We start from the raw sequence: 11,811 nt of genomic DNA, 5'->3' as shown, positions 1-11,811 counted from the left end.
GCTTTACAACCAATGGAAATACTTTTGGCGTGTAGTCACTGTTGCAATGTAGACAATGCGGCAGCCAATTTGCGCACAGCAAGATCCCATAAACAGCAATGTGATCTTGACCAGATAAACTGTTTTCAGTGATGTTGATTGAGGGATAAATATTGGCCAGGATACCGGGGATAACTCCCCTGCTCTTTGAAATAGTGCCATGGGATCTTTTACATTCACTTTAGAAAGCAGACGGAGCCTTGGTTTAACGTCTCATCCGAAAGAATGCACTTCTGAAAACACTCCCTCAGTACTGCACTGGAGTGTCAGCCTAGATTTTTGTGCTTAAGTCTCTGGAGTGAGGAATGAAAATTCATGCTGATTGTGTGATGTGATGTAGGTTGTGAGGGGGCTCATGTGGAGCATAAATGCCAGCATAGACCAGTTGGGCTGAACCGCCTGTGCTATACATTCTATGTAAGATCCCTCGGCAGTTTGTCATCCTTCCACCTCGCCATTCCATGAAAACATAACAATTAGGAGCAGTCGGCCATACGACCCCTCGAGCCTGCTCTGCCATTCAATAAGATCATAGCTGATCTTCGACCTCAACTCCCCTTTCCCACCCGATCCCCATATCCCTCGATTCTTCTGGAGTCCAAAAATCTATCTCAGCCTTGAATATACTCAACGACTCCGCATCCACAGCACATTGGAACAAAGATTTCCAAAGATTCACAACCATCTGAATGAAGAAATTCCTCCTCATCTGTCTTAAATTATCTTGAGACTGCAACCCTTAGTTCCAGACTCTACAGCCAGGGAAACAACCTCTCAGAATCTTATTTGTGGCCACCTCATGTTAAAAGAATCCACGCACAGGCATCTTCCACCCTTCAGTATGCAGTTCGGGACCTAGAATGTCAGGTCCCTCATTGAAACACCTGTGAACTCATCCCTTTTTGGTGTGGAAGTGGGTCATCCTCAATAGGAGGGACTGCCTAATACTATAGTACTTATTCGTTTCATAAGAACATAAGAAATAGGAACAGGAGTAGGCCATACGGCCCCTTGAGCCTGCTCCGTCCGCCATTCAATAAGATCATGGACTCGGCTCCACTTCCCCGCCCGCTCCCCATAACCCCTTATTGTTTAAGAAACTGTCTATTTCTGACTTAAATTTATTCAATGTCCCAGCTTCCATAGCTCTCTGAGACAGTGAATTCCACAGATTAACAATCCTCAGAGAAGAAATTTCTCATCTCTGTTTTAAACGGGCGGCACCTTATTCTAAGATCATGCCCTCTGGTTCGAGTCTCCCCCATCAGTGGAAACATCCTCTCTGCATCCACCTTGTCAAGCCCCCTCATAATCTTATACATTTCGATAAGATCACTTCTCATTCTTCTGAACTCCAATGAGTAGAGGCCCAACCTACTCAACCTTTCCTCATAAGTCAACCCCCTCATCCCCGGAATCAACCTAGTGGACCTTCTCTGAACTGCCTCCAAAGCAAGTATGTCCTTTCGTAAACATGGAAACCAAAACTGCGCTCAGTATTCCAGGTGTGGTCTCACCAAAACCTTGTATAGCTGTAGCAAGACGTCCCTGTTTTTATACTCCATCCCCTTTGCAATAAAGCCCAAGATTCCATTGGCCTTCCTGATCACTTACTGTACCTGCATACTATCCTTCTGTGTTTCATGCACAGTACCCCCAGGTCCCGCTGTACTTTGCAATCTTTCGCCATTTAAATAATAACTTGCTCTTTGATATTTTCTGCCAAAGTGCATGACCTCACACTTTCCAACATTATACTCCATCTGCCAAATTTTTGCTCACTCACTTAGCCTGTCAATGTCCTTTTGCAGATTTTGTGTCCTCCTCACACGTTGCTTTTCCTCCCATCTTTGTATCGTCAACAAATTTGGCTACATTACACTCAGTCCCTTCTCCCAAGTCGTTAATATAGATTCATTCTTCTAAACTCTAGAGAGTGTAGACCCAATCTACTCAATCCCATAAGAACATAAGAGCAGGAGTAAGCCACGGCTGATCTGATCTTGGCCTCAACTCTACTTTCCTGCCTGTTACCCATCCCTCCTCATAGGACAACCCTCTCATCCCAGGGATCAATCTAGTGAATCAATCCCGCTTGCTTTCGGAACCCTTTGCCACAAGCCATGGCTTTGACAGCTCCACCATTCTCACTCCCCACCTCACACACACCCTGCCCCCCCACACACACCTCCGACCCCGCCCCACACACACCTCCGATACCCACCCACACACCTCCGACCCCTACCCACATACACACAGCACCGCCCCACACACACCTCTGACCCCCACACACACACACTCTGCCCACATACAGCACCGCCCCCACACACACACACAGCCTCTCCATACACCTTGCCCCCGCCCCCACACACATCCCGACCTCACCCCACCCCCTCCTCTGCCCCCCCACACAACACACCGGGAAACCCTCACGCGCCGTGACCGAACCCAACGGAATCTCGGTTTAAACTCGGAAACGTTGCGCTGCGTCACAGGTCCCGCGACGTCAGATCCTGCGCATGCCAGTGGGGGTGACGTCCGCGGCTGGGTCGGGGTTGAGCCGGTAAAGAGGCCTTCGGAGAGCGCGGCGGCGGCGGAGAGTGGAGCCCAAGCCGACACTGTCTGTCTGTCTACCTATCTATCTCTTTCTCTGTCTCTACACACACATAGCATGGCCACCAAGAGCAACACCGCTTCGAAGGAGGGTTTGAGCGGCCGCCCGGGCCCGCAGGGGGCCGACAAGAGCTGCGTGCTGTGCTGCCAGGAGCTGGAGATTTACGCGGTGGGCAAATGCGATCACCCGGTGTGCTACCGCTGCTCCACCAAGATGAGGGCCCTGTGCGGCCAGCGGTACTGCGCCGTGTGCCGGCTGGAGCTTGACAAGGTAAACGTGGGCCCCCGGGGGGTGGAGGGGAGGACAACATCAGCACCTGGGCCCGCACAGAGAGAGAGGGGGCGGGGGGGGACTGGGACTGAAAGGCAATGGTGGCCCCGATAGGGCTCGGATCGGACCGGGACTGGGGCCACAAAGGGGCCTCGCTCCGGGCGTTACAGCCAAATGTTTGCCGGCCATGTCCTCATGGGCCTGAGGCGGCTGAATGGGCGAAGCTGCTTGGAGCCGCAGAGAGAGCAGGCCCGGGCGCTTTAGGAATATACATCTTTATATTGGGTTTACATTCAGGTATCACCTCCCACAACGTGCATTGTGCTAGATGGGAGATCGCACGCTGCCTGTGCTGTCAATTGCCCGTGCATTCAAAGACGGTGATGTACATATAGGGAGAGGGCTGGGTGGGGGGGGAAGACCCTCCCTCCTCTCCCCAAGGGCAGTTCGAGCTCTCCAATGGTCAGGATCGTTAACTCTTGTTTTGATCTGATATTGCTCGGCACCGGGGTAGGATGTGGATCCTAAGCCCGTGTGTGACGTGTTTTACCTGTGACTTTTTGCCACTATGACCCCCACAGCTTTTGCAGGGCGTGTGGAAGTTGGCTAGCAGCGTTGCGACATGCCCAAGCGCCGTGTCATATTAACCAGTGTTCACGTAACTCGGAGCCCTTTGAGTTTCGAAATGCACTTTCTGTTTCTTATCGATCGAGTAACTGAAATCGAAAGCCTTGCTGTAGACTTTTAACCGTGAATGTTGTGCCACGATTTGAAATGACCGGATGTTGGAATTATTACAGCAGGACAATTGATTGGAAAAATATTGTCGTTTTGGGTGGGGCTCTTTATTAGAATTCAGTCAGAGAACATTTGCCCAAGTCTGCTGTGACTGTAGCCTTACACTGGTGCAGAAATCATAACTGTTCTCAAAGGTTTAATGGCCAAGGTGCCAACCAATAGTGAATGTTTGGATTGTTTTAATAATGAAACAATGTCTTATGAAAGAAACGATATTCCATGTTGGAAAGCAAAACTGCTCACCTATAGCCTGACTGTACCAAATACAGTTTAGAAACAGTTTGGTACATTAGCTACCTATCTTCACTGCATACCCAAGAGCAGAATAGCCAAGTTTATTTTGAAAATGAGTGTAGTAATCTCAGTTCAGTAATAATTTTTAAAATCTAGGTGGTAGATGAAAAGAATAGACTGTTGATGCCTTTCTACAACTGGCACAGCCTTCTGCCATAGGAACTTTTAACTAACCTGTTCAGCTTATTGACCATATAATCATTTAAAAAAAATATATATATATATTTTAATTTGAGAGGTTTAGGTGTCCTCGTACAAGAAATGCTGAAAGTTAGCATGCAGGTACAGCAAGCAATTAGGATGGTATGTTGGTCTTGATTGTGAAGGGGTAAGGAAGTCTTACTACAAGTATTCCCTATGCATTCTTAACTACCTAATCCACCTGGCCTGCTACCTTCAGGGATCTGTGGACATGCACTCCCAGGTCCCTTTGTTCCTCAACACTTCTCAATGTCCTATTGTTTACTGTGTATTTCCTTTTTTTATTAGCCCTCCCCAAATGCATTACCTCACACTTCTCTGGATTAAATTTCATTTGCCACTGTTCTGCCCACCTGACCAGTTGATTGATATCTTCCTACAGTCCGTAGCTTTCTTCTTCTTTATTATCAACCACATGGCCAATTTTTGTATCATCTGCAAACTTCTTAATTGTGCCCCCTATATTCAAATCTGGATCATTGATGTATACCACAAAAAGCAAGGGATCTAGCACTGAGCCCTGCGGAACCCCATTGGAAACATCCTTCCAGTCACAGAAACACCCATCAACCATTACCCTTTGCTTCCTGCCTCTGAGCCAATTTTGGATCCAACTTGCCACTTTGCCCTGGATCCCATGGGCTTTTACTTGCGTGTCCAGTCTGCCATGTGGGACCTTATCGAAAGCTTTGCTAAAATCCATATACACTACATCGTATGCACTCATAGACCGTCTTGGTTACCGCCTCTCAAAATTCAATCAAGTTAGTCAGACACGACCTTTCCTTAACAAATCCGTGCTGATTGTCCCTGATTAACCCGTGTCTTTCTAAATAGATTTATCCTGTCCTTCAGGACTTTTTCCAATAATTTTCCCACAACTGAGGTTAGGCTGACTGGCCTGTAATTACTCGGTCTATCCCTTTCTCCCTTCTTAAACAAAGGTATCACATTAGCAGTCCTCCATGATTTTAATGAAATGCGGAGCTGGTTTGACGGGTCATATGGCCTGCTCCTAATTCTTGTGTTATGTTCTAAAATCATGCCAAAAGTGCCCTTTTACTAGAAATTTTCGTAAGCTCTGAGGTTTGTTGGATCTTGCATGTAGACAAAGGAATAACTTCCATTGCAGCATGGGGGCTTGAACCATGGCGAACCGTTTGGATATTGGGATTTTGCTGTTATTGATGAGCGTCCTTTCCCAACTTAATATGGTTTTGAATGCCAGTGTTGAAGCTAAAGTTGGCATCTATTTATTAAAGCTCCCAGGTACTGATTTGAATTAACAATCTGATTGGCTTTTTTTTTCTAATAATACAAGTATCTTCATGATCCCTTCTGGAGCTGCGCATGACCAGTGCCATGCTTCAGAGTTTTCCCCATCATATTATGGTTTGAATTTTCCCCTTTGGATACAGTTCATTGTAGTTCAATAACCAAATTTGTCTATCCAGTTATCTCTCAATCAGAATCTCTTCCCTTTGTGCCCACCCTCGCCCCAAAACATTGATGCAGCATTTTACTAAACTAGCTGCTAGTACAGCTGTTTATTATACATTATGAAAGTGTAATACTGATAGGTTAATTGTTACATTTTGAAAATGGCTCTTAACACCTTTCATTTCACAATACATGCTTGACATTTTAAAGGGGCAAATAACTTTTAAAATCTACCAAGGAGTAATATTCTCAATTTGGCATACTCTTGCAATTCTGGTTAGGTTATTGGATTCTGTAATTTTTGGCTGACGTATCGTGGTTGTGGACTGGAGCACCATTTGGTTGCTGCATTGTGGCATCTTCATTGTGAAGAATTGATTGCTATAATGCTGTAGAAATATTAAATGAAGATGTGTAGTTACTGAAATACAAACTCATTGCAAAGTAAACTTAACTAGAAATATAACTTCTTTGTAACCAGTTGAAATTTAATACATTTTTAGTTAGTTCGCCATCTTTAATCTTGTACAGTATGTTATTCACTATATACTGGTGAGATTAGGCGCTCTGATTGTGGCATAGGAATGGTATTCCACTTAAATTAAAATTATGCCAGGGAGGTGTAACCTGGGCTACAATCTGATAAGATTTCAGATTGAGTTGGAATTGGATTACTACATTAATTATTCCAGAGTTTCATTATTTACATTGTTCTGGAAAATACTGCAGAGTAAAACAACATCTTGGTCCAGATTTTGCAGCGAGCAGAAAACGAGCAGCACCAGGCGTTCACACACTTGCATTTGCCCACAGACTTTCTATGGGGTTTGGCATGGAACTTGCAGCGATCCGAAATCTAAAACAGCGCAACGCCCCCTACAGGGGATCTGGAACCTGGTGTGAAGAAGAAAAACAACGGTGTATCTCCTTAACAATTGTTGAGACACTCAGAGTCTGAACCAAGAAGTGTACATTAGAATAGTTCAATGCCAAATCATGTACGATAAGCAAAAAAGAAAGGGAAAGGAAGATGAAATTAAGAGACAAAGAAAAAGTTTTTTGTTTTAAATTAAAATCTCTAACAATAATTCAGATTTGAAGAAATGAGACTCCACATTTGTAAAAGTTAATTTTCAGGGCCAGAGAAGTTGTTTGGCAGTAATTGACACTTATCACGTAACATTCATCATGCTGTTAAAATTCATTTATATTTGAATGGACAAGCCCTAACATTTTCTGACATGTTTAGTGGGTACTTATGGTGCAAGTACCCCAACTTTATGCCCTACCACTTGTGTGAATGCTGAGTCTCTCAGGTGAGATACCAGTGTAGCGAAGCTTCTGGAGGAGCAGTGCGACTCAGAAAGCAACCTCCTGATTTCTGTTTTTAACTGTGTGTGCAGTTGGTAGAAGTTGCTGTCCAATTTACTCTTTAATAACAGTGAATGCCGATAGCCTCGCCATTATTTTTATTGCAAAATCTTGGCCCTTGTGTGCTCCGTTGACTGTGAACTTTGCTAATATAAATGTTTAACTTGCTGTTTTTACCTTTGTGCCATACAGGTTGTGTTTGTGAAGAAAGTTGCTCCATTTTCAACAATAGCAACTCATCAGTTCCACCATGAAAAGAAATTTGACATTTATATTGCTGATGGGAGGATTCATGGCCAGTTTAGGTATTTTGTGTTTTTATTTTAAAATATAAAGTGGTAACATCAACGTCAGCACTCCAGCAGTTCAAATTCTAGTCCAGTTTTGTCGCTATAAAATCCTTGTTTTGCTAACACAGGAAAATTGAGTGAGGAAGGCATTTTTCCATCTGCTAATCAAAATGGACTGAAAATTGAGCAGGTTCTCTTAATGGTGTACAATCCTTACTGCCCAATTTTATTCTATGCACAATACCCAGACAATCCAGTATGGCCAAGAATAGGAAAGTGTGCCCTGTGAATTTTTAGGCAAACACTGATACTCATAATTTAACATTATTGACCAGTCAGGTTTTTTTGTAACACGCTAATCATTTTTCCGATTAAAAATGATAATTTCTCTCCCAAGAACTGACCAATTCTTTGAAGACTTGTGACAAAAAATATTTGATCACGTTTTTTTAAATCAAGAGAATAAGACAAAAGGAGGTGTTAAAGGCAATCGTGGATTCTACTTCCACCATTGTTTCTGGTAAGGCAAGAACACTAAAATCTCCTAACTTGTCATTTTGGTGGTGATCATTACATTTGAGAGTGCGTAACTCCAATATTTAATTAAACTTAAAATACTTCAGGTTCAAGTATGCTTGATTTTATGACTAAGATTTTTAAGACTTTAGATGCAAGAAAAATACATTGCAACTTGTAGGCATTCCTCCCAGAATTAGGAAATCAGTGCAGGATCTCCTGGATGATGCAGGCCTTTTAAAGAAAAAAAAACTTGCCCAAATTCAGTGAATCTTGTACATTCTTGTGTTTGTGATGCCTTGTGTCTCAATGCGTAAATGATCGAATATACTTTACAGATTTACTGGTTTGAGAACTTTGTGCTAAATAAATCCCAAAGTTCCCTGCATGCTTTTTCAGGATCCATAGTAAAGAGTATATTTCCCGAGAAAATATTATGGAGTATGTGTGCAGTGCTTATTTTTCAAAATAAGAATGTTACTTTCCCTGCCCGCCTGCCCCCGGCCACACACCATCCCTTCTCTTCTGAAGGATTGATGCTGGGGTGTGATTCCACGACTGTCGACAGCCCTCTGCTAGCTCTCCCAACTCTTTTTATAAAAGCTGAAAATACACATCAGTCATGGGCCCAAGTTTGCCCCCACGCTCAGAATAGCGCAACTCTGTGAGCTGCGCCGACTTTTTAGAACTAAAACCGCGCCTAAAACTTATCCCAGTATTCTCCTCGCTGCTGGAACGTTGCAGGTCCTTGGCACAGCGCAAGCTGTGGGGGGTGGTGATGGGGGGCGGGGGGGGGGGCGTGTGGAGCCAGGTCCCGTCACTGAAAACAGTGCCGGGACCTCTGCACATGCGCGCTAGAGTGTGCGCGCATGTGCAGTACTTCCAGGCCGCCGAGGCTGCGTGGGACAGGCCCGAAGCACGCCGCCAATACCCCTGGCCGAATTGGCTCACTGGGGCGGCGAAGATCGGATTTTGGCCGCCCTCCTCTTTATCTTCACCTCCTACTCCGGCTCCCCCTCTCCCTTCAGGATCGCTGCCGCCTCCTCCCTCTCCCCCTCCCTCTCCTCCCTCCTCCTCCTCCCCCTCCCTCTCCAAAAAAATAGGAGCAACTCAACTTGAGCCCATATGTGTTACGATGAAAAGTAGACACCTAAAATTTCAGAACCTGTATTTTCCCTTTATGGATGCTGACTGATCCGCTATTTATTTGCAGCACTTCCTGTTTGTATTTCAGATTTGCAGTTGTTCCCTTTTTTGTTGGCTATTTTTATGCTTGAGCTTAGATAGTCTAGCTAGCTGATTTTTACTGTTGCCACTCAACCCCACCCTGTCCTCCCAGTATCTACACTGTGCACTTTCTAGTAAGCATCACTGGCTGGCAACAAGCAGCTCAAATTCTGGGTAATTTGTTTCACTTTCTGGGCTGTCTGTGATGCCATGTATACTGTGCTTATTAGCCACCCAGCTGAGATCAGTTTATTCTGCTTAGCTTTATTTAATAAGGATATAAAATTGGTTACATCTGTATTGCTACTGTACAGTTCTTTTCCATAATGCTGAAGTTGTATATACGTTTTAGGAAACGGGTAATACTGTAATTATATTCTGAACACATTTTCAGTTATAATAGCTTGATTCTAACTTTATCTGTATAATTCCAATAGGAAACTTCTGCAACATGACTGTCCAGTATGTGTTGAGTCAAGACCATTTAATACTTTTGAGGACCTAGAGCATCACATGAGGAAGCAGCATGAGATGTTCAGCTGTAAGCTCTGTGTAAGACACCTCCAGGTAAGTTACCTGATTCTGGTTTTGAGATGTTAGTTATCTAGTGATGTCTGTCAGTTATGAGAGTCTGTCTGTCTCTTTCATCTCTTTTTATGTATATTATATTTTATTCACTTAAAACACAAAATACAGAGAGGCTGAAATTGGGTGCATTTGCGCCTCCTGTTACACAGGATGCAAATGACTTTGCGACCGACTTTTGCTAAATTCGGAGGGAGTTTAGGGGCAGTGCTATGGCGTTGTGTCCCGGTCTCCCACGCCCGGACATTGTAACATCTTCGCCGTGCGCATCGCCCCGTTTGCGCCCTGGCCCCTAAATTGGGTTTTGCCCCTGATGCTGTGCAGGGCGATAACAGCTTCAGGGGACACATACCGGGTGGCTGGCTGTTACCAGTGCCAAGTTTAAAGGGGGGTGGGCAGCTGCTGTGGAAAAAAAAAGTAGCGTTTTCATTGCCGCTCCGGTTGCAGTGTGTTGGCGGGGTCGGGGCTGTGATCGCTCAACCCGGCACTCTGCTTGAGTGCCGGGCTAATTGTGAAGCATTCCCTGGTGGTCCAGGTAGGTGGAGAGTATGCAGCTTGGACCCTTCCCTTTAATTGAGGGCAGAGCCCCTCGTATGCGCCAGCGTTCCACGGCCCAGCGCGTAGCGCTGCTGATGCATGTGCCCCGTTGCCGTCCATGGAAGGAAGTGGAGCACGAAATCAAGTGCTCCACTTCCTTCCGGGGTCAGTAACCCGAATTTAGCGAGCGAGGCGGGACTTCCGTGCCTGATGCAAAATGTCCTGCCTCCCGGACATTACCACCCCCAAACGGGACGATCATGAATTTCCAACCCATAGTTTTTAAAGTTAACTCTTGGACTGCTGGCAGGTCTGGGAAATTTCCACTTTCATACGGCAATGTTATAACAATTTTTTCAGTAATAAAGCTACTCAAGTGTCGGTCACAGCTTTAGTAGTGTCTTATTATCCAAATTTGCAAAACTAGATGTTTTTTTTCTATACAGTTATACTAATTCTGTCTTAAAACTTTGCTTATCTGTGCTCATCTTCCTTCTGATTCCCACAGTTCAATTTGAATATGAAAAAGTTTCAAAAATTTGTCTCGAGGTGAAAACTAGCTCGAAAGGCTTTATTTTCAGTCATCAAAAGTATAATTGCATTACAGCTGTATTAACTAATCAGGTTATGTTTCACAATCGAGCAACATGCTGAAATATACTCACAATGTTTTTATTTTTTAAATTGTCAAATCACAGTTTTCTTAATTGACATTTTTTAACAAGAAAAGTTATACATAGCTTTGATTGACTTTGTTGTGTTAGTAGCTTTCTTAAATGTTTTTTTCATCTTTATTGGCCTGATATTCAGTGATCAGTTGTAGATGTAGTTTTTGGCTTGTGCTGCAAATAAATTCTTACTGGAGTATAGAATTTATTATGGCACTTTCTTCACAAATGTTAAAATTAAACCATTTCCGAGTAAATCTGTGAAGTTGGAGAAATTACTTGGATATGTGTGGAAGAGTTCTGGCTCGGTAAGGAATCTCCCGACATAAGAACATAAGAAATAGGAGCAGGAGAAGGCCATACGGCCCCTCGAGTCTGCTCCGTCATTTAATACGATCATGGCTGATCCAGTCATGGACTCAGGTCCACTTCCCTGCCCGCTCTCCATAACCCCTGATTCCATTATCTTTTAAGAAACTGTATTTCTGTCTTAAATTTATTCAATGTCCCAGTTTCCACAGCTCTCTGAGGCAGTGAATTCCACAGATCCACAACCCTCAGAGAAGAAATTTCTCCTCATCTCAGTTTTAAATGGGCGGTCCCTTGTTCTAAGATTATGCCCTCTAGTTCTAGTCTCCCCCATCAGTGGCAACATCCTCTCTGCATCCATCTTGTCAAGCCCCCTCATAATCTTACATGTTTCGATAAGATTACCGCTCATTCTTCTGCATTCCAATGAGTAGAAGCCCAACCTACTCAACCTTTCCTCATAAGTCAATCCCCTCATCTCTGGAATCAACCTTGTGAACCTTCTCTGAACTGCCTCCAAAGCAAGTATATCCTTTCGTAATTATGGAAACCAAAACTGCACGCAGTATTCCAGGTGTGGCCTCACCAATGCCCTATACAACTATAGCAAGACTTCCCTGCTTTTATACTCCATCCACTTTGCAATAAAGGC

At 44.2% G+C, this 11,811-nt stretch overlaps 1 protein-coding gene across 2 annotated transcripts in view; it reads left to right on the top strand.

Annotated features, from left to right (window-relative positions):
* Positions 1-2,498: 2,498 nt before the first annotated feature.
* Positions 2,499-11,811, top strand: part of znf598 (zinc finger protein 598) — a 45,378-nt gene continuing 36,065 nt past the window's right edge. For both annotated transcript variants that reach the window (XM_070901220.1, XM_070901221.1), the window contains exons 1-3: positions 2,499-2,923; positions 7,220-7,332; positions 9,498-9,627. In XM_070901220.1, the coding sequence (XP_070757321.1) occupies positions 2,711-2,923; positions 7,220-7,332; positions 9,498-9,627 (456 nt within the window). In that variant the 5' untranslated portion in view covers positions 2,499-2,710. The remainder of the gene's footprint in view (positions 2,924-7,219; positions 7,333-9,497; positions 9,628-11,811) is intronic.

The sequence above is a fragment of the Pristiophorus japonicus genome, chromosome 15, assembly GCF_044704955.1.
Source record: "Pristiophorus japonicus isolate sPriJap1 chromosome 15, sPriJap1.hap1, whole genome shotgun sequence".
NCBI classification, from domain to species: Eukaryota; Metazoa; Chordata; class Chondrichthyes; family Pristiophoridae; genus Pristiophorus; species Pristiophorus japonicus.
This window is presented reverse-complemented; position numbering and strand designations above follow the sequence as displayed.